Genomic DNA, 27244 nt, shown 5'->3' on the forward strand with positions numbered 1-27244 from the left:
TAGGCTACACCTCTTACCAGTCCTGCTCCATGCTCTCCTTGAGTACTGTTGAGTAGCAGGAATGAATTTAGGGTAATGTTTCCTGTTTGCCTGGATGCAGAGAAGGGGCTGTAGGTAAATGTAGAAACCTCTGGCGTGGTTGGCATGTAGCCTACTGTGGAAAAGTAAGAATCGAACTCTCGCTCCACCTACTTGGCTGCTTTCACCACTGGCATACAGCCCTCAGAAGCTTGCATATGAGGAACTGTGGCCCTGACAGAGGTTCCCCACCTCCGCTTTAATATATGATGGCAGCGAAAGTGTGAAAACCCAGTGCTAAATTCAGTCCTTTTGCAGACCAGATGTTTGGAACCAAACCATGGGCTTAGAGGAATTTTTTTTTAATTTAAAAGGAGAATTGGCAGTAGTTTAAAGCCTTCTGACTCTTGTTAGCAATGGCAGTAACTTCTATGTTGCACAGGGTGGAGGCCTAGCTTCTGTGACCAGAATGGTTCATTAGTGGTAAGGGTCTGAAACCACAAGGAGGCGTTTACAATAGCATTTTCTTGCTAGTAGTGCTGAGTTCTGCCATATAAGAACTTGTTATTATCTCCTTGAATATAGGCAGAGAGTAAAACATTAATTGTTTTCTCAAAGTTTCCATGTGCAGAAAAATTTAACTTTGACTGGATACTGCATCTTTTTGATATCAGTATTTCCGATTAGGAAGCTGAGTCAAGACAATTGGTTTACCTCGCTGCGCTAACTGTCAGTGGCTCTCCAGGGTTTCAGGCAAGTGCCCTCTTTTCAGAGCTACCTGGAGATGTGGGGATATTGAACCTGAGATGTTCCACACACAGAGCAGATGCTCTACCATTGAGCTAGAGCCGTTATTGACTGTTTATGGCAAGTAAATTGCCTTGCTGGTGATTTTATGGAAAAGCAGATGAGAAAAAAAATTAAGTAGTTATTGTTCTGTCGTAATTGACAGACTAAGGTGTTTTAGACGTAATGGCCTCATTTGGACTGCCAAACTTTAGCTTTGAAAACTAAGATATGTGTGAACTTTAGGCACCTGCAAGCAGGGGCAGAGGAAGGAGGGTGCGGTGGGTGCGGGCCACTCTGGGTGTCACCACTTGGGGGGTGACAAAATGCCGGGTGGCACTCACCGTGGGGCCTGCAGTGCGCCTGAGCCACGCATCTCTCCCACTGCCTCCCGCCCGCTGCCTCCCCCCCCCCCAGCTGTAGGGCAGCTGAGGGGGAGGAGGCAGGCAGACTCTGGAGGCCCCGTGGTGTGTCCCACCCCTTGGGGCGGCTTGCCCCGCCCTTGCCCCGCCCCTATGGGCAGCATGTGGCGCCCCTGCCCCAGGCACACGAGCAGCTTCTCTCCACCGCTGCCTGCAAGCAATCACTTTTCTCCTCACTTTAGGCATGTGTGTGGGCATACAAGTCAGCAAATTGCAGTTAACCAGTTCTGCTGAAATTGGGAAACTCTGGTTAGTGGCTTTTAAACTTCCCTTTCACTTCAATGGAAGAGGCTTGATAATCTGTATAGGCTTCCTTTGCAGCTTTTAGAGTTGTCCCTCTATTGAAATGCATGGAAAAATTCTTTGGGGAAAGGGGTTCCTTATGCATTTATTGCATAATCATTTGGGATGCTGGATAAAAGGCTGAGAGGTCTTCCAGCATTAAGGGCAGTGGAATGCCTTCTTTATTATTGTTTATTGAATTTGTATCCAGCCCTTCCTTCTGAAGGGTGGCATAGATTCCAGGCACGGTGCTCTTGCAACCTCCCCTCCTAAATATGTTGTATGTCAACCTTATCTCTTTGACGCCTAACAAAATAACGGAAAAAGTTTTGAATACTTTGAAAACAGAACTCAAAAGCTGCTTTGAACTTGCAGTCAGAATAAATAAATGAAATAACAGACGAAACTAGATTAAGTTAATATATTCAGTACAGTGGTACCTCTAGTTACGAACTTAATTAGTTCCAGAGGTCCGTTCTTAACCTGAAACTGTTCTTAACTAAAGTGGTACCTCAGGTTACATACGCTTCAGGTTACAGACTCCGCTAACCCAGAAATAGTGCTTCAGGTTAAGAACTTTGCTTCAGGATGAGAACAGAAATCGTGCTTTGGCAGCGCAGCAGCAGCAGGAGGCCCCATTAGCTAAAGTGGTGCTTCAGGTTAAGAACAGTTTCAGGTTAAGTACGGACCTCTGGAACGAATTAAGTACTTAACCTGAGGTACCACTGTAGAGGCGTGCTTTCGCTAATGGGGCCTCTTGCTGCCGCTGCGCTGCCCGCACACGATTTCCGTTCTCATCCTGGGGCAAAGTTCTCAACTCGAGGTAATTCTTCCAGGTTAGCAGAGTTTGTAACCTGAAGCGTTTGTAACCTGAGGCGTTTGTAACTCAAGATACCACTGTACTATATACTGGTGCCAGAATTCAGGTTTTGCAGCTTCAGTAGTTGGTATTTCTGGTAGAGAATTTTAGGTGCTTAGGCCTTAAAACTGCTAGTTTTCATTTACATCAACACTTTTCATTTGATTATGCAGCCAGTGGTTTGCAGCAAGTTACTATGAGATTAATAAATTATTGGACCGTTAACTTTCTTTATTAGGTTACTATATTATCCGCATTTAAAATAAAATCAAGGAAAGCTGTATTTAATAACCTGTGTAAATTATTCAGCTCAAGCAAATGCACATCAGGATGCTTAACATGCATATTTTTTTTGGGGGGGGGTGTTTCCACCATCATCTGTGGGGCAGGTGGAGAATAAATGTGTGGCATCAAAGTTTGTTTCCTGGGAATTTCCCTGAGATGTTGTCATACTCTGCATGCACATGTTTCAAGCCCACCTTTACTGTCCTGAAGACTAGAGTCCTTACTTAAAACGAAATCCCTGCTTTTTAATTGTGTGCTTGCTTGGAAACACCCAGAGCCTAGTTTATTAACTAGTTAAATCAGATGTCTTTCACCCTAACATTTCGTATTCTATTAAGCACAAGCTCTCAAATAATAAAAGTGTTTCTGGTTTTTCCTTAACAAAGAACACAGGCTATTATTGAATTCGGGTGGAAGGCATCTTTTTGGTGGTACAGTGATCTATTGTTACTTTAATATGTGCTATGCTCTCCCATTGTCCTGAACAAGCCTCTATCTTTGTCCACAGAGTTTGAGAGGCATATTCATAATAATGTTACTTAGAACCTCTCCTTAAATTTAAATTTCTTTTTCGTGTAGAAAATGCTGTGTTGTATCAGAACTACAAAGAAAAGGCTCTGGATATAGATTCTGATGAAGAGGTAGAATTGAAAGAACAGAAGTCAGATGAAAAAATAGTTATTCAGTACAAACCTCTGAGATCAACATGGAGTCAGTTGTCTGCGGTAAGTGTCATAATGTTAAATAGCCCGAAGCCAAACTGGAATGCAGCAGTGCTTATAAGCGAGTCTCTTTTATCTCCCAGTGTCCTTTTCAACCCAACATTTTATAGCTTTTCGTTTGCCCTCAGAACTACTTCCTGAAGTGAAGTGTTTATGGGTATGCAGCTAATACCCAATGGTTGTAATTGGTAAAGAGGTACAGCTGCTAGACTTGCATTCCTAATTTCGTTTGCCTTATGGGTTTTTTTTTTCTTTTTTATGCAAGCAAACCACAAGTCGCCAACTGTGTTAGGACTTCAGGATCCCTCTGCTTTGGAATTTAAATTGCAGGGAAGGGGGCAACCCTTAGAGCACGTTCAGTAAAATAGCCATATGGAGAGAATTAATGAAAATAAGTATCTTGAAAATGGAGAGGATAAGCAAAGAGACTTGTTTATTCTAATGTCGTTCTGCGGGATATTTAGGTCTCACAACACGCCAGCACAGACAAACACTGGCTCTCTGCAAATCATAGTTTGTAATACATGTATGTACCAGAGTGGAGCCATAGCAATAGCCTCAAGGCAGCAGCATCACTGTGTAAGGATGGGGGGGGGGGTTGGAACTACATGGGCCTTGACCTTTTTGCCACCTTGCCCCTCTAGTAAGGTGCAGTGCTGCTAGGAGAATATTTCTGCAGCTCCACCCCACCAGGTGAGTCACTTTCTTATCTTCTCTGTCTGCTGGAGGAGGAGGAGGAGAGAAGAGTGTGTTTGAGCCCAAGGCTGCATGTTGGCATAGTACCAAGCAATATTTTAGCACTGTGGTTGGTACTTTCATGTGGCTGCTCGTCAGACCATTCCATGGGGATTGGGACTCTGTAATGGGAAGCAACCATGTTATATCACCTGAGGTATTGGCAGGCTCAACATTACTAGAGCAGCGTGGGAACTGATCGTGCTGAAGCAACAGCCATGCCACTTAAGGCAGAAGTCGCCAACTTCCTTTGAGTGAAAATTTGCATTCCAGAGAAAACGTTGTGGGCATCATTCTACCCCCACCATCCCAACCAAGCACACACCACAATCTATTCTACTGTCTAAGGCTTCTTTCAAGCCTAATTTCAGAGGGGTGGAGGGGACCCTGCAGGTGCGGAGGAAAACCTTGGTTGACACATGTGCAGTTGCCACATGTGTGAACCCAGTGTTGAGATAATGGCATTAGAATTGTACCTATGATAGGCTAGAGATATTAGCTTCCCTGCAGTTTCACAGATAAGGAAACAGTTAAGCAGAAGAAAACTGCAAGAGGTCAACGTTCTCCTTTTTGTTTGTGTACTGTAGTCTGCTATGGTTACAAGTGCAATTTAATTAAACACTCAAGAGGTTTGTGGTTGGCTTCTTGTATATGATTTTAAAACTTTGCAACAGCTTTTAGCAGTAAGCATTTATTCTTATTATTAAAATAAGTGAATGCAAGGAAAGAACAGGTTCATGACTTCACTCCCTATGAAGAATTGTCCTCAGTTTTTTTAACGGTGGCAAATGGCTATATTTAGTGTGTCTTATTTGAATTATTTGATATAGTAGAATTTGAAGGAAGGAATCAGACGGGGATAAATCACATGAATCCTTGGGAACCCATTCAGTGATGCTTGGGAGGTTCATTTAAATCATGTTTCACAGTCAGACCTACACAGTGCATGATACAAGAAGCCACATGACAGCCCACAAGTCATGTTTTGTGGACTAAAAGGTGCCTGGAAGTCTCTCCCATCCTCTGCACGCCATTCTTACAGTTTCAAGGCAAGGACTAAAGCCAGAAGATTTGCTGAGATCTTAGTTTGGCACTATATACAGCTGGTGGAGTGCATTTTGGTTTGGTGGATCATAAATTCTGCAATAGCTGTAGTTGCTTGGAGCAAGATTATAAGGCTCCTATGTTACTGAGATGGAAAGGAAAGCCGCAACTCTGCATTGCACTGTGCATTGACAATTAATACAAAGCGTGTGATTTTGTGTGATCAGCTGATGAGCGGAAACCCCCATGCGTTAGGGCAACTTCTCTTGTGAAATGACATGTTAATATTGTGAATGAATGGAGAAAGCAAACTGTTACTCATCTGTTCATAATAAAATCTGGCCTTGGTCAGACCACACCTGGAGAACTGTGTCCAGTTCTGGGCACCACAATTTAAGAAGGATATTGACAAGCTGGAATGTGTTCAGTGGAGGGCGACCGAGATGAGCAGGGGTCTGGAAACCAAGCCTTATGAGGAATGCTTGAGGGAGTTTGATATGTTTAGCCTGGAGAACAGGAGACGGGGAGGAGATATGATATCACATGATGTCACATGGAAGAGGGAGCAAACTTGTTTCTGCTGTTCTGGAGGGTAGGACCTGAACCAATGGATTCAAGTTACTACGAAGGAAATTCTGATGCAACATCAGCAAGAACTTTTCGAAGGTAAGAGCTGTTCGACAGTGGAACAGACTCCCTTGGGAGATGGCAGACTCTGCTTCATTTGGAGGGTTTCAATGAGAGGTTGGATGGCCATCAGTCAAGGATGCTTTAGCTGAGATTCCTGCACTGCAAGGGGTTGGGCTAGATGATCCTTAATGTCCCTTCCAACTCAAAATTCTACAATTCTATGAAAATGTTGCGATGAAAACATTGGGTCCATTCGTTTCAGTGGGTCTACTCTGAATAAAAGTTAGTGGAAAACAACTTACAATATGCAAATCATTTGTGTGCTTGTGTGCAAATGTAAATATTTTTGGGGATCCTAAGAACTGCAAGTGGACTTCTGCTTCTGGAGCAGATCTTTCTAGTCCGTTCTCTACTACAGTAGCATAATTAACGCACCTCCTCCAAAAAACATCAAGGGGCTTAATAGGACCAAGATGTGCGGCGTGAGGCCTGCGTATGGAGGAGGGGAATCTACTGAAATTAGGACCTCACCCTAGCTATGAGCAGATGTGTCTTTATTTAAAATATTTTAGTGTTGCCTTTAAGTGAGGGGTGTGTGTGTGTGTGTGTGTGTGTGTGTGTGTGTGTGTTCCCAGTTAAAATACAATGCAGTACAGCTACAACAATAAAAGTATCAAAACCTGTGTAAATACACTGCACACGGCTAGCATTCTAGAGGTGTGGTGCCGCTACAGAAAAGGACATTTCCCTTATGCTCACCGATCTTAATTGATCTCACATAAGGATCTCAAAAGTATTAAAACCAACCTCAGAGTATGGAAAGGGTTGTATGGGTGGAGGCTGACCACTTGAACCCAAATCTCTTCACATGTTTTACCACTGTGCTGCTGTTTTCATGCAATATGTTTAATATAGCTGTTTGCTTCTCTCTACTTAATTGACTTGATGGAAAAAGCAGCATTGAATGGGAACAGAAAGTCTTTTGAAAACAATTCCGAGGCCTCTGAGACATGATACAGTTAAAGCGTTCCCTCCCCACCCCACTTTTTAAAGCCCTCTTTGTTTACAGTTCTGTGGCTATAACTGGGGAACTAATAAATGCTACTATGCCCCATTCACAGTATGCAATAAATGGAGGATAACTTGTGTATGAGAGATTACATGAGCTGTAAGTCTATATGGGAAGTGAAGGGGAAATTATATTAGAATGTTTTTAAATGATGCTGAACGTTAATAGCTTCATTCGACAAGTTGAGTTAGAGAGAACTATGTGTGATACTTACACTCGAAATGTGGAAGTGAAAATACTCCACAGTATTAAGTTGAAAGGAACCCACTGGGCTAGATTATAATCAGAACTAAAATGTGTACTGCATTCCTGTGATTGGACTGCAATTCTATACTGAATTTTCTAGGCGCACTAGTGGACTCAGTGGAACTTAATTTTGAGTAAACGGGTGTTGTAATACACTGGCAAACTCAGTTCTTTTCATAAGTCTAAAAATAACCATTTAAGCACCCACTCCTTTTCAGTGGATTGTATTCAGCTAACACTCAGAGTCTGTGGGTTATGTCCCAAGACACTGTGTGTGTTGGTGAAATTGTGTATACAGTCATACCTCGGGTTAAATGTGCTTCAGGTTGAGCGTTTTCAGGTTGTGTTCCACAGGGACCCGGAAGTAACGGAATGGGTTGCTTCCAGGTTTTGCCACTCGTGCATGCGCAGACGCTCAAAATGACATCATGCACAGAAGCAGCGAATCGCAACCCGCGCAGACACGGGTTGCGTTCTGCTCAGGATGCGAACGGGGCTCCGGAACGGATCCCGTTTGCATCCAGAGGTACTATTGTAATTGAAACCCATTGAAAAAGCTGGCAAACACCCCACCTCCCTTCCGCCCTTTGAGTGATGTTTCAGTGACATCTTTCTGACATTTCCAGGTCACTTCTGGATTCGGCGCGATGCGCGTATACACAGTCATGCACGTATTGAACGCTTGTCAATGGCGTGGGGTGGGGCCTGCCTGTAGAGTTGTTGAAATTAAGGTACCTAAGTTAGTCATTATCATTTATTCCATTAGGTTGGCTCTGAGTAGACGTTAGCTGAATACCTGGTACTTTTAAACTTATATTTATTGGATACATGTCTGCCCTGTTAAAGAGTTTCTTTCTATGCTGCCTTTTGGCCCAAGAGGCCTCCAAGGCTAGGAATGGGTCAATTGGTAGAGCCAGAGGTACAGCGGTAGCTTCCTGGCAGCAATGGTGCTGCTGCTTATCAGAAGGGATGAGGCTGCAGCAAGGTCAGGGCTGTGCAGGTGCAAAGCCACAAACGCCTGGTTGGTTCTGCCTGTGAGCTTACGCTGCCCCTTTTGTACATTTTAATTTGGAGGATGGCCAAGCAGCAGGGTCATTGAGGTAGATAGCGGTGTTGCTTGAGGTATTTAGGTCTTTGGTTACAGTGGTACCTCGGTTTAAGAACAGCCTGGTTTACGAACTATTCGGTTTACGGACTCTGCAAAACTAGAAGTAGTGTCCTGGTTTCTGAACTTTACCTCGGTCTAAGAACAGAATCTGAATGGTGTAAGGGCACCGGCAGCGGGAGGCCTCATTAGGGAAAGTGCGCCTCGGTTTAAGAACGGTTTTGGTTTAAGAACGGACTTCTGGAACGGATTAAGTTCGTAAACTTAGGTACCACTGTATTAAAGATTTAAAGGTCAAGAAAAACACTGTTGTCCTTTTCGACTTGGAGGTCTTTTGGATGGGTCCAAATCTTAACATCTGTTGAAACCTCTGCTTCCTCCTGATTCAACAAAAAGTCATACAGGTGTTAGGGGACCACAGCTCCCATGATCCCTGGCAATTGGCCATGCTGGCTTGGGCTGATGGAAGTTGGACATGTTCCCCATCTCTCAGATGTTGCTTTTTATGCATAGATCTGAAAATGCTTTTTTTTTTTTTTAGTTCTATTTGTATGTTGTGATGTACACATGGATACTTATTGTGCACGCTTGTGAGTGTCTCTGGTCAGGCTCGCACACAGGAAACAAGTCCCAACTGGAAGGAAGAAACCAGCTGGGGAGTGGGGCATGTGCAAATCAGTATCAAACATCACTGCTCAGATAAAACTGTTAGAAGAAAATCACAACTATACAGGTATTTCCTTCAATGGCTGTAGAACTGGCATGCCTTCACCAATAATCTGGGTAAACCTACTGTGAAGTTCTGCTTCTATATATGTATAAAAGTGTAGGACTACACAAACAGTGATTTGTTAAATCTAAAACTTTCATTTTTGTAAGCACAGTTTAATGTCTCAAATTGTTGATTAATTAACCTGACATTTTGAACATGTGCTAGCCTGTACTTTCAGGCCAAACTTGTATTTTGAGATTGTTTTGGAACTACAGGTACATACTCAGTTTTTCATCCTGGATAGAAAAGCAAAAGGTTCGCTGGCTGAATACCTCTGTTGGCACAGAGTTAAGCACAGTGTTAATGCCAAAGTGTTCTAAAGTGAAGCAGATATTCTGCCATTTTATCGCAGGATGTAATAGGGGGAAAAGGAGGGACATTCTGGACCGTATTTTGGAGGCAACCACTAACTTCTTTCTCTTCATGTGTAAAAACATTGCAGGAATATTTCCACTCCTGAGTGCTGCAGCTACCTTCATAAATTCTTTATTCTTAATATTGAAACAGATCATTTCCTGTTTGTTTTGTTTGATTTCATTTTCTTTTACATCTTTCCTTCATTGAAAGAGCCTTCATAAGACAGTCGGTCATAAAGCTCTATACTGCAGAATGAGAAGTTACTGAAATGAACCTTTTAAACTTTATCTTTGAATGATGCTGACTGATAGTATAGGGGTGTTGTCTTCTACAGTGGTTATGCTCCTACTTTTGCAGGATGGGGGTCAGAGAATAGCATTGGATGACTTTTCCTCAGCCTCATGGTGACTGTGCTGTGGGATCGTGCAAGAAGAAATTCTATTTTGCATGCAGCTTAACATATATATGAAACCATTGAGTGCCATTACCATGGGATTGGGGTGATTTGTCAACAGTATGCTGATGGCACTTTGTTCTATGTCTCCATTGAATTGGGTGGTGCTGTTCAGGTGCTGAACCAGGGCCTGGAGTTGGTCTAGGTGGGTGCCAATAAGCTGTGACTAAAACCTGACAAGGTGGATATTCTATGGCTTGGTGGTTCCTATGTCTGGGAAATGGGTTCATGCCTTGTTTTGAATGGGGTCCATCCAAATGCAATTTGGGCCCAACCAAATGAAAATTTCAGTCAATTACTGATGAAAAACAATGGAGGAGGAACATGTGTATTGCAAAAATATATGTAAATGGTTAATCATTTATTTCAGGTGAAGAAGAATGGGCTATACCAGAGCATCAGCCAAGAAGAAAGGAAAAGGCAAGAGGTACCTTAATTATTATAGCCACAGTTTATTCATTACTTCATAAGCTTGCCATCCTTTTATGCTTGCTTTCTGGAGGAAAACTTTAAAAAAATAAATGTACACTTTTCTGTTCTATTTCTGTGAACTAAATTATAGTAGAAATCTAACTTTTGATACAGACTACCTGGGGTTTTGCAGCTTGCATAGAATTCAAGTGGGTGATATATCTATAAATGCAATACATAATAATAATAATAATAATAATAATAATAATATGCAAATGTTGTGAACATGCCCAATATCTGAAATAAGCAGTCTCTTCAGCCCTACTCATAACCACCTATCTGTTCAGTTCTCCGTTTGCTTTCTGAGCTATACTTGTGAAAGGAAGAGCTCCTTCCATTTGCAGAAGGAGTGGCACCCCAGCATAGGTTGCTGCCCCTAGAAAAAATTGGGGAGGTGATTTTCACACTGTCCCAGATGACCCTTCAACCCTCCTGTGCAAAATTCTGTGGGCTGCAGGGGATTAGGGGGAAATCATCACCCCTATTCCCATGAGCAGGAATGTTCTGTGTGCAGAATTCCACACATAGCACCTCTTCGTCCTACCTGATGTCTTCAAAACAGAACAGGAGGAATGACCCTTAAAAGCTTCCTGTTTTCTTCTCCTCAGCCCATTAGAGGCTACTGCTATACCCCTTGATAAATGTGGATAATCTCCTCTAGCTGTTATGGGTTTGATCTGTCACCTGTAGAGGGCTGACGCTCAGATCAGCACTGCCTGTTCAGGGAAAGATCACAAGGAAAGACCTGAAGATCCTTCTTAGAATAAGTCCAGTCTACATGTGAACTGGGAAGTAAGTAAATAAATAAACCTGCTGTTGTTTGCACCGTTAGTACTTGCTAGGCAACAGCCAGAGGACAGGGCAGTTCACTTCAGCTATACCTGAAGGAGCGTCTCCACCCCCATCCATAGCTGTCAACGTTTCCGAATAGGATTCCTCGCAAGAAAAGGGAAAAGTTGACAGCTATGCCCCCATCATTCAGCCTGGTCACTGAGGTTCAGCGTCAAGGGCCTTTTGGCGGTTCCCTCACTGCGAGAAGTGAGGTTACAGGGAACCAGGCAGAGGGCCTTCTCGGTAGTGGTGCCCACCCTGTGGAACACCCTCTTATCAGATATCAAGGAAATAAACAACAATCTGACTTTTAGAAGACATCTGAAGGCAGCCCTGTTCAGGGAAGTTTTTAATGTTTGAAGTTTTATTCTGTTTTTAGTGTTCTGTTGGGAGCTGTGTTCTGAGAGTGGCTGGGGAAACCCAGCCGGATGGGCAGGGTATAAATGAAATAATAATAATAAGCTACAGATCAGGGCAAAAGAAGCTCACAGAGATACTTATAGGATTCCAGGGGGCGAGAGATGTAAGGCCTGTAGAATGTGTAGTAGATTTTAAAAAAACAGGCAGGAAAATCAACTTGAGATTCAGAGGGCTTGGAAGACTTTCTGATGAATGGTGGTTATGAGCAATTTGGCAGTTGAAGGAAACTGGGACATATGTGGGCCTGGAAACCTTTCCTCTTTGCGGTCATGGGACTTGCTGTTGTCAGTTCAAAATACAATGTGGTAACAAGCAACTGCACCGGTAGTTACCTCTCTTGTGCCTTCGGGGCTCAGAGCAGCAAAGAAAATCACGGTTTCTGTCCAGTGCATGCCTGGATTTCCATTGTTAAGGTAGCATCTCATGCCAACATTAGCCGCCCTTTCATGCTCATCTGGGAAGTGCCGGTCCTCCACTGCCAGCTGCACTCTGCCTCCAATGCCATCACCTGTTGTCCACTGGTTTTAACCCTTCCCATCCTGGTTTGTATCTTGTGCTGTTCCCTTAGCAACTTAGAATCATAGAATCATAGAATCATAGAATCATAGAGTTGGAAGAGACCCCAAGGGCCATCGAGTCCAACCCCCTGCCAAGCAGGAAACACCATCAGAGCACTCCTGACATATGGTTGTCAAGCCTCTGCTTAAAGACCTCCAAAGTAGGAGACTCCACCACACTCCTTGGCAGCAAATTCCACTGTCGAACAGCTCTTACTGTCAGGAAGTTCTTCCTAAGGTTTAGGTGGAATCTTCTTTCTTGTAGTTTGGATCCATTGCTCCGTGTCCGCTTCTCTGGAGCAGCAGAAAACAACCTTTCTCCCTCCTCTATGTGACATCCTTTTATATATTTGAACATGGCTATCATATCACCCCTTAACCTCCTCTTCTCCAGGCTAAACATGCCCAGCTCCCTTAGTCGTTCCTCATAAGGCATCGTTTCCAGGCCTTTGACCATTTTGGTTGCCCTCCTCTGGACACGTTCCAGTTTGTCAGTGTCCTTCTTGAATTGTGGTGCCCAGAACTGGACACAGTACTCCAGGTGAGGTCTGACCAGAGCAGAATACAGTGGCACTATTACTTCCCTTGATCTAGATGCTATACTCCTATTGATGCAGCCCAGAATTGCATTGGCTTTTTTAGCTGCCGCGTCACACTGTTGGCTCATGTCAAGTTTGTGGTCAACTTAGCCTACATTCTTCTGAGGGCAAGAGGACTATTCCTCCCATTGGCAAGAAGAGATGCTGGAATAAATGCTGTCCCCCCCTTGAGCCCCCACTTGAGGACAGAATAAGTGCCAGTGAGAAATGAGCCCATTCTGTCTTGGTAAATCAGGAAGTACCTTCAAGGTTGAGTTTCCCAAAGAGGAAAAAAAAAGATACATTGGTGATAGTCAGGACTTTGGTGCCATTTCACTTAGGTGAGTGGTTTGTTTAAGCTGTAGGCATAGTTAAAGAAATGTCTTTTTAAAGGCAGCTATTAAACGGGGCAGAGGGTGAAATTATTAAGTAAGGTGTGTGTTTTTAAAAAAATAATACACACATAATGGGTTGTGTTGGACAATGTGTGTTGTTGCAGTTTATTAATGCAACATGCTAAATAATGTACAAAGCCATGGAGAAATAAATAGGCTGAACTAAAGAGGATGGAGATGGAATACATATCTATCTTCCCCGTTAAACCATTATCGCATTCTATCCTTGAATGCATCTGCTTCTCCAGCAGAGCCACATACAAAGCATTTGTATACATTTGGTCTCTAAAGAGCTCCACAAAGCATGCATAAGCTATCAAGCTTCACACATCTGTTTGTATTGATGCCGTGCAAATGAATGATAACTACATTTCACACTGTCACTCATGGGGACTGTCACTTGTCTTGAGTAAGAAATAGTAATTGGCAAATGCGTTATCATTCTTCATCTCAGATTAGTGTCACTAGATTATGCATGAGTTTAAACGTTCCTTGTTTTGGTGTTTTGAGATGATCGTTTTGAAGTATTCTGAAATCGGGGTAATCGAAAACTTCTTTTCATTGTATGCTTTGCTAGAATGTATAAGTGTCCAACCCATATCTCATTTTCACTTTCAAAAAAACTGCTGTGCCTCGCCTTGAATTTCTTAGCTTGAAAGGAATCAATGAGGGCTATGATGGAACTGGGAACAAAGAATTCTTAAATAGCATTGAAGACGAGGGCTCTGGTGTCCTTTCTCTGAAACACACACACACACACACACACACACACACACACACACACACCAGAGCAAATTAGTTACAGAACTCTGCTGCTCTCTTTAGGCAAGCCCTTTCTTCATGATTGCAGCCAAAGCAACAAATTGCCTGTGAGTGCAGCATAAATTTGGGGACAAGATGATTAGTGGGAAGCCTGAGTGATAGCACTGTGGCTTCTTCCATTCCCTCCAGTTAAGTTATACAAAGTAGAATATGTATTATTGCGATTTCCAAGTCATAAGTTGAGGGATTCATAAAAACAAAATAGAAGCCACATCATGATCCCAACTGATACGTCCCATTGCAAACAACAACAACAACATGTACATTTTATTTATTTAAGGTATTTATATACTGCTCAATCATTAGAATTTCTAACTGGTGGATATAGAAGCACCAGATAATATTTTACATTAATGGGGACATTCTAGTTAATAAACGTGCAACCAGCTTTTAAGTATGTGTAACAGAAATAATTTCATGGTCTCCTACCCCTGCAGCTCCCTACCCACCCTGTGTTGTTTCCCCATGTCAGATTTCAGATTGTAAGCTCTTTGGGGCCGGGGGCCTGTCCTGTACACTAGTGCACCGCCAGTGTACCACCACACACACTGGTGGTGGTATACAGATAAGTAGTCAAATAATACTTGAATCAAGCCTCCTTCTCAGGTACTCTGTTTTAGGCATTCAGCTAACTGAAGGAAAGAAGCTGGGGGAAGAGGCTGATAGGCAGTGCTGTGTAGGATTTGCCAGAGTAAAGAGAAGAAATGTGGGTTGGGAAGGCTTGTGTGGGAGGCCTGCGTGTGCATTCTGGAGACCAGCCCATCTCCTTTTCAGCCAGCTGACCTTTTGCAAAAGTATCTGGCAAAGCTGCTTCTCAGTTTCCACTGCTTTCAAGGAGCTGAATCTTCAACTATACAGGGTTTCTTTTTTCATTAATTGGGGCTTTTGCTTATACAAGGTTTCCTAATAAAAACCACAATTCCCCCCTAATTTTTGTAGTTAAAAATAATAATGGGGCGACTTTTGCTTGGGCTACAAAGAACAAACATACATTTTACAAATGGCAACTTTTTAATTTTTGCAAACATTTGTAGTTGGTGCTATTTCTAAAGCACTTTGCGTATAACAGTTACTTTAACATTATTGCCAGTTTTGTTCTTTGTGAGGGTTAGCCTGAGAGGTTGGTCCAATTCAGGCGCAAAGATCTTGATCTGATATCTGACCATGGTTTATTGGACCAAATACAAGCATTGTGGCCACACACAATCCTCCCTTCTTGCATATGCCTCAATGCAAGATTCTTGAAGTTTGTTCACCCAATTTCCATTCTATCCAGACTGGGGGAAATGTGTTTTAATCACTGCCAACAAACTGTGAAAGCAGGATCTGTTCACACAGGCACTAGGCTAAGTTCTCAGTCCCATAAATCACGGTTCATTCAAGTGAGATAGTTATATATCTCAACCAGGCCATAAAATCCTGCTCTTGACCATCCCGTGAACTTCATTGCTTTGGGAGGGTTTTGATCCTGGATTTTCGCATCCTAAAGCTAAAAGAAGTGACCTGTGTATGTGTGTGTGTGTCTCCTCCCCCTTCCCCCATGCAGGCTATATTTGAAGTTATATCTTCAGAACATTCATACTTGCTCAGTCTGGAAATCCTGATCCGGATGTTTAAGAACTCCAAAGAACTGGGCACTACAATGACCAAAACAGAAAGCCATCACCTTTTTTCCAATATTGCGGATGTCTGCGAAGCAAGCAAGAGGTAAGTTTTAAACAGAGGTCCTTCCCCTTTATTCTGTTTGTGCCCAGGAACTGCTATACACTTTCATGTTCTTAAGGGGAGTTCAGATATCCTCCCACACCCATGCTTTGAAAGAATGTGTGAGGGGATGCAAGATTCCATGAGCTTCCCTGTCAACACTGCATGTAGCCGCCGTGTCCTCTGGAAGATCACACATTTGGCCAATGTGTGAATGGGCTCTATGCATGTAGAGCCTTTTCAAATGCCATCTGAATGTTTGGATTGTGGGGAGGGGGTGGTCATGACCACTGCATGCTTTGATCATGTGATGCCTGTAATGCCTTTTGAATCCATCTTGTGTTATTACAGTTGGCAGTTATCATTGCTAATTCTTTCTTACTGCATTTAGTTCAATCTAAGGAAGAATAAGGGACGCGTGTGGCGCTGTGGGTTAAATCCTGTTGAAATCAATAGGACATAGGCCTGCGGAATTGCATCTTTAAGCTAGGGATTGTCTTGTTTCTTAAAATGCAATGCAGTACTTTAAAAATGATTGATCTTTGAAGTTGTGTTGTGATATATATCATTGCCCTGAGAGATATTCTAAGAGATTGTTTTCTTTTTTTAAAAAAGGCTGTGTATATGTTGCACATGTCCTTTAACAATGGATTACTAATGTGTTGCTGTGAAAATTGGCAGGTGATTTCCTGCAAAATCTGAACAATGTTAAAAGCTTTGACAGATTTCTTTAATTAAGGCATTTCTGGTTTGGCATCTCCATATCTCTTCTGGTTTGGAATCAAGCAAAGAGTAGTTTCCAAGCATTTAGAGATGTGTGGGAACAAGATTCACCCAAGTTAAACCCCTGTTGTCAGTGATTCAGTTGCATTACAGCAACTTGAAAAAATCGCGGTTGTGAAATGTTTATACTTGTTGACGCTCTTGTTTCAAAACAAGTTTGGGGAATTAGTTGTTGCTTCTTTGTGATCTAAACTGAGTGTGTATAAATCCCTGTGCATTTCTAATCTTTTCTGGACGGTACTTCAGATTTATTCTTTCTTGTTTTATGGGCCGTTGATGTTTAGTGGGATAGATAGTTTAGGCTGTCATGCCAAAAACACCCAGCATAGTAAGCCCACCAAACATTTTTGGACTTTCTTCTGAGTAAACATGCATCATCTTTCACTGTGTATTGAATGAAACAGCTTAATTCTAGGAACATTATCTTTCTCTTCCCCATACATTACTTGTATTGTTTTATATAGATATGGAAGATAAGAATATGAAAATTAATATGTGATTGTTATTAGCCTTTGAGTAGTGGATGCATGTCTTGTGGTGGAAAAAAGTGGTCACATGAAGTCCCATCATTTTAAGGCATAAAACCTGTTTATGCCAGGTGTCCAAAACTTGCCTTAATTTAAATCTACTCAATATCTCTGAGGGTTTTTATTTTATTTTTATTGTATTTTGTATCACAGATGTATTTGATGCCCTGGGCTACTTTGGGAGGAAGGGTAGGATATAAATTTGATAATTAGATAGATAGATAGATAGATAGATAGATAGATATACTGTCAAGTGTCTCCATCCATAGAAGAGAAGCAAGACACTACTTAGATATTGGAGGAAACACAATAAATTCCAAACAGTTGATTCCTGCGTTCTTAGTCCCAGGCTTTGCATATTAAGCCACACAGCATCCCATAACTTTATCTTGCTACTCTTGTCTTTCCTAAGTCCAAATATTTTGGGTTCCTGTTTGACTTGCAGTTGAACTTCATTAGCTTAATGTCGCTATACTATTTATTTTTTCCCAGTGCTGTGGCTGCAGCCAAAATGGCTCTCTTGTTCTAAGAGCAATTTTTCATCTTCACAGCTTTCTCCAGTGTTACTGTCATCAAAAGAAATGGCAGAAGTATGGTTTGCTGTAGTGTATTTAGTGATATGTAGCAAATATAATAGATGCCATTCGTTAAGAACGGATCAGTGTTTATGCTACCCAGTACCAGTATTTAAAAAGTCATATCATCCTAAAACAGTCTTTTTCCAGCTGGTGCCTTACAGATGTTTTGGATTACAGCTCCCATCATCCCTTTCTGTTGGCTGTGCTGACTTGGGCTGATGGGAATTGTAGTTCCAACATCTGGACAGGTAGAAAGATGAGGAACACTGGCTGCAGTGCTGACAATACATTGGCATTTTATCTGTCATTTCCATAACATCCTACACTACACTATGCAAAGTACTTCACACTCTTTATCCCCAGAAGAACTATTGATTGTTCTGATTTTACAGGTGGGGGGCTGAAGCTTAAAGTAAGTGAATTAGCTAGAGCTGCCGATCTGGTAGTTCATGGCTGAAGTAAGACTTCTTTTTGTCTGCCAGATGATAGAGATTCCAATGGTAGAGGTCAGGGCTCTGGTAGTACAGTGGAACCGTGGTTACTGAATGCCTCCATAGTTGAACGTTTCGGCTTTTGAACACTGAAAACCCAGAAGTAACTGCTCCGGTTTTTGACTGATTTTCAGCAGCCGAATGTGCTATGCGGCTTCCATTTTGAGTTTCCCTATTGTATTGAGGCTTCCATATTGAGTTTTCAGTTATGAACGTTTCAGAAGTCGAATGGTCTTCCGGAGCAGATGACGTTCAAAAGCCTAGGTTCCACTGTACATGGATGAGTGACTGCCTGCAGACTGCATGATGGAAGAAAGGCGGGATATAAATCTTAGAAAATAAATAAATATCACAATTCATGAAATTTACACTGATGTGAAATGTTCATGCCATCCGTGTTAGGTGGCATGATAGTTTCATGACTGGGCTATTAATTGAATATGGTTATTTCTCTTTTTAGATTATAGGTTTTGTCTTGGTTTTATTTGTTTTCTCTGGGGGTTATTAAAATCTGTATTTCTGTCTTTCTGACATTTGTTTGGGTATACAAAGTAATGTGAAAGTAAATAAATAAATGTAAAATCAACAAAGGGTGGTGTTGGACTACATTTTACTCAGAGGCTGATTTATTGAAATTCATGGACCTAACCAAGCCATGTTCATTAATTTCACTGGGTTTACTCTGAGTAAAACAGTTGTGCTGTAAGTGATTTTAATATTAATTTAAAACAATGTGAATAGAGATAAATATTTGCTCTTCATTCTCAAAATACTAGGACTGGTGGTCACTTTCAGTAGATTCCAAACAAACAAAAGGAAGCTTTTCTACGTGGTTTACATAATCAACTTGTGGAAATTGTTACTGCAGGGCTATATAGAAACATTAAATTGGAAACAAAGCCCATATTCCACAGCATCCTATGTTTTCTCTGTGACTGCTTGATTGACAGTACAGTGGTGCCTCGCAAGACGAAATTAATCTGTTCTGCGAGTCTCTTCGTCTAGCGGTTTTTTCGTCTTGCGAAGCAACCCTATTAGTGGCTTAGCGCTATTAGCGGTTTAGCGGCTATTAAAGGCTTAGCGGCTTAGCGGGTAAAAGGCTATTAGCGGCTTAGAAAAGGGGGGGGGGAGCGAAAAAAAATCGGAACACTCGCAAGACATTTTCATCTTGCAAAGCAAGCCCATAGGGAAATTCGTCTTGCGAAGCAGCTCAAAAACGGAAAACCCTTTCGTCTAGCGGGTTTTCCGTCTTGCGAGGCATTCGTCTTGCGGGGCACCACTGTACCATATAAGACCAAACGTCTCATCATTACATAACAAAGAGCCCCTTCACCTAGCTTGCACAGAAAGTTAGCCTTTTCTGTGAAATACAGAAAAGGGTATGATATGGTCTAAGTACATCAAGCTCTAATTGCAACAACTACAGTATAATATTTGTCCTCAGGCACTGACTAATGCTGTAGTGCTTAATCAGTTGAGTTACTGTTTACCTTCTCTTAGTGGAAACTTGTTGTACGGGATAACATTTCATTTGGCATCTTCCGTAAGTGGACAGTTAACTCATTGTGCCTTATCGGTTCATCTCTGTCCTACCCTACACCTAGCTACAGAAAGACGGTGTTTGCTTCTTTGAAAGGAAATACTATTGGTCCAAGTCATTAGGATCTGTGAAGTTTTTCTAGGTAGCCTATCAGTTGTTAACAAAATATGCAGATGATGGGGTCCAGAGCAGGATTCTTCTTAGAATAAATTATAAGCTCAGACAAAAATGGCAGATCCCTGGCCCTGGCCAGTTTAGCACTCCGAGGACCCGGGCAAGTGTACCTGGCCTCCCCACTCTCTGCATGGGTTTGCTCTCCTTGTTTCATGACCTATTCCTACTTTGGTGACTTGCTGGAAGAGTCTTTTACTCTCTGGTTTGGTCTTGAACCCTTTTTCTAAGGAGGACTGTGTGCTGACCCTTCAGCTCATGGGTGTTGTGGATGCTGTGTGTTGTGCAAACACCAGCCCTGCAGTCTAGTCTGGGAAGCGGCAATAGCAGGGTTGCTGCTGGCTAGGTCACTGCAGCTTACGGAGTGGGGGCTTTATGGAGTCGCTTTGTATGTTGGGTGTTGTGATGCAGGATTTGTGTGCCGGTGGCATGTCCTCATTGTTGTGCGGCTGTTGTCTTCATCTGGCTGTGGGCTGCTTGTAGCCATTGTTACAGGCACTGATACGTGAGCTTTACTGATGACGCTGGATGTGTACTTGCTATTTCTCGCTCCTCAATTAATCTGCTGTTTGGGGATTCCCCCCCATCCCCCCCCCCTTTTGGTTGAGTGAGTATTGGATATGGCTGTTGTTTCAACGGTGTAGCTGTAGTTTGGAGGGCAGGATTGCTAACTGTCTTATTTAAGAGCCAGTGTGGTGTAGTGGTTAAGAGCGGTAGTCACGTAGTCTGGGTAACCGGGTTCGCGTCTCCGCTCCTCCACATGCAGCTGCTGGGTGACCTTGGGCCAGTCACACTTCTTTGAAGTCTCTCAGCCCCACTCACCTCACAGAGTGTTTGTTGTGGGGGAGGAAGGGAAAGGAGATTGTTAGCCGCTTTGAGACTCCTGAAGGGGAGTGAAAGGCGGGATATCAAATCCAAACTCTTCTTCTTCTTCTTCTTCTTAATAATTAAATTTATATAGTGCCCTTTCTTCCAAAGAAGCCCAGGGCAGCTACCAGAGTATGGGATTGCTCAGTAGTGGCTACCAGGGAGGCACATCACTGCAGATCCTGACTTCCTTCTGGTGGCATTGCTGCTGTGTACCAGAATGGTCAGAGGGCAAGGCATAGTGGCTATTTTGAGGTCAGAGCAGTTCAAGCACATTGGTGGAACCAATTAGCTCTGACCTTGCTATTGCTCTGCCCTGTCCCTCATTGCTCTATCATATGTAATTCTCCCCCCCCTTTTTTTAACACAATGAAAGTACTTTAAATATTTTTATTGTCTGCTTCCAGGTAGTTTCAGTCAATTCAGAGTGAATTTAGCAATTCCTGTTTAGGCAAGCACTTTATTCTCTTTCACAATAATCTCCCAGCAAAACAAAAGTGGCGGGCTTCCCTCCTTTTGGCTCAGTTCCAGTTTTAACTTCAGTTAAATTACACCTGCAATGTCAAAAATGAAGTGTCCAAAACAATTCTGTCTTGCATATTTTCTTTTGCACAAGTTATCCACGTGTTGGGGTTTTGCTTGTGCAGGGGCCAATAACTATCTTGCTTAAATCAACTTGGTGAGAGATTAATATTTAGCTATGTGTAGTGGGTTGGATGTTTGCTTGGGGTTTGAAGCGTTAAACTTGACACACTTACTCATTGACCTCCACTAAAGATTTTTTGGTATCTTGTAAAGAAAGCAATGCCCAGTGGTGGACAAGAAGGTGACAGATTAAATTTAATCTGAATTAAAGTGGTGCACTCCTTTCTAAACGTACAGTTTAAACAGGGTATTTGGAACCTGTGGCCCTCCAAATATTGCTGGACTCCAGAAAATCAGTCCTAGCTAACTTGGCCACTAGCCAGGATTGTAGTGCAACATCTGGAGGAAAACAGGTTCCCAGTCTCTGCCTTAAAAATAAAAAGCTTCAATGGTGTAGCTTAAGGCATGTCAACTATGTTTGCTTTCACAGGCATGATTGGCATGTTAAACTCTGCATGTTAATGTGGTGATAGAATCACTGCTCCCTAGTTTCCTGAGCTTGCAGCGATCCTTCTTTACCCTGCAAGGGCTGGAGTTGCCTCTAAACTGATAATTACCATCACTTCTTTCAAATGCCCGCTTTTTCCTCAGCACTCCCTTTCAGTCTCTCTAGCCTTTTCATGTGTTTCCCATACTTACTGTTGTTGACAGTAAGCACTGTTACAAATCTTTTTCATATATCTTTTAGGGAGCAATCCCAGGTTTCCTGAAGAGGGCAACTGTGGAGGCTGCTGAACTTTTCTGTTGTCGTCAGACAGGGAGGCAGTCGGAGAAGGAGATTCACTGCTTCTTGATTGCTCAGGGGTTGAATAGAGCAGGTGGCTTCTGGAAAACCTTGGTTTTCCCTGACAAACCAGCCGGAAAACTTTTGCCAGCTCTGGAGTGGCATCATCCGTTTACCCTCATTGTGGTAAATAGAAGGGGAATTAAAAACAAACATACCTAGAGATGGAAAAGCAGTTCATCCATCATGAACTCTCCCTCCTCAGATCTCCGTGGCTTTCTCTGTTTATATTTTTGCAGTGTCCTAATTCTACTTAATAAGATTGTCAGCTCCATTTAAATAGCTAAAGCCTAGTGTTGGTAGTTTAATTATCCAAGACTAATGAATGTTACATGTGGTTGGGAAGCTAACCATGCTAATCTAGCTGACCGTTCAGTCTCAGTGACAAGTTGCTGAACTATTTGCAAAATTATCTGAAATAATCAGAGTTACTAACTATTTAGATAATGACAGTGCACCTTTTGCACGGATGTTTTAGTTATATAATTATTTCACATCGTTAACACAAACGTGCACATACACCATGGCAAATGTGCCATGTGTTAAGAGGAGAAATAGTAAAAACAATTGTTTCAGTTGTTTACTAATGTTTCTGGCTTGTAATTTTGTGCTTCCTTTGAAAACATTTCAGAGTGTACAAAGGTGTTCTGACAAAGGTTATTATGTTTTATCAAAGTGCTTTCAGTAGGGATTAGGATTGCAATACGATCATGTGTCGTAAAAGAAAAGCTTTTGTCACATGGTGACAAAAGGTTGTTATGGAAACCAGCTCCGCCTCCATTGCTCTGTTACTGGGAACAAAGTTCAGAAAAAGCTTTTGCTTTTATCCCGTTTACTGTGTAATATGTACAGATGAGTCCTAGGAATTTGAATCCATGCTTTAACTAAGGCAGGTAATTTAGTAGCTGCTGTACCTAGTACCTTTTTATGGTTAGGTGTGTGTTTTTAAATAACACTTTTGTTGAGCCACTTTTAGTTTTCTAAATTGAGCATAACACCACTGAGTTGCAACTGAATTGTATAAGTGGTATGGCATGAAAGTAGGTAAATATTCCATTCCTGTTAGGTTTAGATATGTATTGTGAAATATGTCATCAGCTGGTCATGTTAAATATATTTGAAAGAGTGCAGCCTTCGGCGTAACTTTGCCAGGTCTTCTTGCATTGATTATTTTTTGGTGCATAAGAAGAATCTCTTATCAGCTGGAACTGAATGGAATTTAGTGTTCATTAAAAAAAACCATCAACCTTGTACACTTTCGCTTTGACCCTGCAACAGAGATTTGGGTGCAGAAATAAGTTTGTGTATACAGGCTGTATTAAATTTGGGTCTTTCAATTGAATTTGTAAAAAGGAAGCCATTTGTGGTCGTTTTATAGAACTTAAGCATTGTACATCGTTAGTGTATAATGAGAAGGCTGCTTTTTCTGTGTGGACTGTATCATGGAGTGTTGCAACATAAGAGGCCCACATGAAAGCAAGGAAAAAGAGAATTTATAAACAGAACGAAAGTTCACCAAAGGTCTTGGAAGAAGGGTTGACAGTTTTAATCAGTTGTTATAAAGTGTATGAAGTTACAACAAATGTCAACCTGTTTTCATTTTCTTTTGAACCAAAGTTTCCATTCTGAAGCCCATCACTTAGTTCACCATGTCCTTTGGACATGTCCCTAGCACATGACAGATGACTGGTGACAGGCGACCATAAATAGTAGACACCTGGTTCTTGCAGAGCATTATACTCATGAATGTACCCTTTTGAAAACACTTGCTTTTATTTTTGTTGGCCCTAAACTTCCTGTTAGGAACTGAACTCCCATAAGCAGCTTCTCTCAACAGTACCTTTTAAAGATGGAGCCACACAGTATCATGGGGGGGGGGGATAGGGGTGGGAAACCTATGGACCTATGGATGTATACTCTGATACTGTAGCCCTTCAGATCTTTCTGGACACCAGTTCCCATCAGCCCCAGCTTGCATGGCCAATGGTCAGCAATCATTTGGCTGATATGATTGCTGGCTGGGGCTGATAGCAACTGGTGTCCAGAAAGATCTGGAAGCCTTCTAGTATCAGATGCCAAAAATGACAGCTCCCTCTCTCTCTGTAAAATTCAGATCAACTTTACCCAGGTGATTATAAAGATGCACATTTTCTCCCTCCTTTTCTGCATCATTATTTGGAGGTTGACACTGGAGACATGTGAACAATATGCAACGAGAGTGCTGCAGGGGTTTCCCAGGTGGGTTAAACAAAATAGGATACATTAGCACCCGCAGACTCCAGTGTTTCAGAGGCAGGGCTAGATACAAGACCCATAACAGCTTTGCTGGCTCACCCAGTGCATATGCTGTAGAATGACTATGACATTAGTTGTTGAAAGCCATCTCTTGTTCAGAAACAGCATACTATGGTCCAGTGGCTGACACAGCCCTCTTTACTGCAGTGGGAGAAGTTGCTCCAAACCGTTTTTGATACTGCAGAGATAAGTTTGTGAATGTGGAGTTTTGTGCATGCATCCAAGATCTTATTTATGCAAGGAAATGCTGGATCAGAACCATGTGCTTCAGACACAGTTGCATTTCTGCTTTAAGTTCCGTTGGACCCAATAAAACACTGAGGCCTCTGCATTGGTCTTAATTGAAAAGAACTTGCAGAGCAACATATTGACTCCATGGTAAAGCCCTTCAACAAGAGCTGGCTAATTAAAGTAGAAAACATTTTCAGAGAGACCTCACTTTCTCATTGGGCAAGAAAGATTGATTAAAACTCAACTTTTCTTTGACTAGTGAGAGCAAAAGAGCCGTGTATACATTTTAGTTGGGTCAATGGAGCATCATGGGAATAAGCAGAATGAGTTAGATTAGATTATTGCAGAGCAGATATTTATTTTAATGAGGAGATAGATGGGAAAAGAATATGCTGTCATGAACTTGTTTAGTTTAAACTTAAATTAATCTCATAACCTTCTTAGTGATAAGAGGAAAGCACTTAAAGGAATCCCTTTGCATTGTTAAAAGGGCTTTAGACTCAATTTTAAATGGACCCATAAGCGTTATTACGATATCTTATCCCCAACCAAATTGCTGATCTTTCCTGTGAGGAAATATATGAGGCTTTATTTTAGCTTTACAGATAAAAGGTTTATGTACATTGTTGAACTATTAACCAATGTTTAGATGCACCAAATTACTTTAAGAGAAAAGATTATTTATCCTGTGCTTTCCTGACTTAATCTCAACTTCCTACAAACTGCTCCTCTCTGAAGACATTACATAAATTTTATAGCCAGTGCTTTAAATTCACAATTGTTTGAATGTCCAACATGTCTTCAGATCATAAAATGTCAAATAATGAAACCAATTTCTTCTCCAGTGTAAGCAAATTTTTGCCAATAGAGCATATGCCAAAGTGATAGTTCAAAACGTTCGGTTGTTTGCTTTAGTCAGGCATGGTCAAATTTGGCCCTCCAGCTGTTTTGGGACTACAACTACCATCATCCCTAGCTAACAGGAGCAGTGGTCAGGGATGATGGGAACTGTAGTCCCAAAACAGCTGGAGGGTCAAGTTTGGTCATGGTTGGCTTAGATCTACCAAATGCAATCTATATACACAAACAGGTCTCCCACTCATAGATCTGTGGTACTGGAGTAGCCTGCTGTCTGGGGTGGCAAGTGGAGTCTGTGTGGTTAGGGTGCAAGTCTGTGGGCAAAAGCTGGGAAACGAAAAATTCTGCATCAACAACTGTTCTCATTCATATGGCAGCTTTGATCCTTTGCTACTGAAGCTGCTCTGGATGCTCTGGTAAGGCCACCCTACTACCATTGGGAAATTATCAAGTCACTGTAGCACTGAAAACAGCAGTACTCTTCTGGAACCCATAACACCTGGGTTTCTTTCAAAGGTTCTCCTAAATACAGGAAGCTGCCTTATACCGAGTAATAACATGAGACTATCTAGTTCAGTGTTGTCTAAATTGATTGGCAGTGGCTCTCCAGGGTTTCAGATTGGAGTTTCTTCCAGCTCTACCAGGAAATGCTAGGGTTTGAACCTGGGACCTTCTGCATGTAAATCAGATGTTCTACCACTGAGCTGTGGCTCTTCCTTCCAAAAACAGCAGTAATTTACTAAACACAACTTGTGGATTTGGTGCTTGGCTATACATCATCATCATTATTGCAGTCATGGGCAGCAAAAACAGGTCACTGTTCAACTCCTTGTACTTAATATTTGGCTTGGTGCACCATAAGTTGTGGCTTGCTCTCCCACTATTTAAGTAACATATAAATTGTTATGTACTGAAGTTCTGACCCTGGGCCAGCAGGGGGATACTGTAGATAGTTATGCAAATGAAGGATCGAAAGTGACGTTCAGTGATTGGATGGATACTGTAGATAGTTATGCAAATGAAGGATCGAAAGTGACGTTCAATGATTGGATAGTTTTAGAAAGTTGTTACAGTAATGTGGTACTGGAGCTCTATATAAGCAGGCTGACTGACCCCTTCAGTTCAGTTCTGTCCTGGCCTGTGAATAAACAAGAGCTGTTTGAAGAATTGCTGTGTCGTCTGATATGTTCATCCACAACTTAACACAAATAGTTGCCCAGGAGTTATATATTGATATAAATTCAATTACTTTAAAAACCTACAAATAGCAGCATGCAATAAGTAATATAAGAAATAACACATAACCAGATATTTCAAAGATTAGAATCCAGCGAAGCCACAAACCAAACCTTGGCTTGCAGTAACAGCAGTCTTCAAGGAAATAATAGGAATAAAGGTATAAAAAGTCCACTTGGCTACAGAGAACAAATTTCATGGTTCTTTTTTACAGTAGCGGAAACATAGGAAGTAGACACATCATGTTCTCTAGATAAGTGCTGTGAAGTTACATTTGAGTGGAACACTTACATTCAAATTTCTGCATGGTGTTTATATTATTTGAGGACTTTATATTTTCACTGTGAATAAAATAGCATAGAAAGTATGCAACATTTTATAGAAAACATGATTTCATCTCCATTTGGATCTGTTTATCATAAAAATCTTGAATGCATTAGCAGTTCAGTTTATACGATTCATGAATACTTTACACCTTCTATATTTTCATTTTTACATAGAAGCAATACAATGGGTATATTGCTTGAACTAGAGGTGTGCAAAAAAATTCAGTCTGTTTCAGTATGCCATTCATATTCATTACAACTTTGATATAAATTCATTACAATTTCATTAGTTTTGTAATTCAAATTCAACTTCGCTACATAAGCTATCTTTGCTATACATTGTGTCAT

The 27244-nt window shown here is 41.7% G+C and overlaps 1 protein-coding gene across 3 annotated transcripts in view; it reads left to right on the top strand.

Moving 5' to 3' along the window:
* The window catches only part of ARHGEF26 (Rho guanine nucleotide exchange factor 26), a 76985-nt gene that overhangs the window by 9811 nt on the left and 39930 nt on the right, over positions 1 to 27244 (top strand). For all 3 annotated transcript variants that reach the window (XM_083504025.1, XM_083504026.1, XM_083504027.1), the window contains 3 exons: positions 3232 to 3377; positions 10157 to 10213; positions 15407 to 15567. In XM_083504025.1, coding sequence (XP_083360151.1) covers positions 3232 to 3377; positions 10157 to 10213; positions 15407 to 15567 — 364 coding nt within the window. The remainder of the gene's footprint in view (positions 1 to 3231; positions 3378 to 10156; positions 10214 to 15406; positions 15568 to 27244) is intronic.

This window comes from Podarcis liolepis, assembly GCF_965112155.1.
Source record: "Podarcis liolepis genome assembly, chromosome: 5".
Classification (NCBI taxonomy): Eukaryota; Metazoa; Chordata; class Lepidosauria; order Squamata; family Lacertidae; genus Podarcis; species Podarcis liolepis.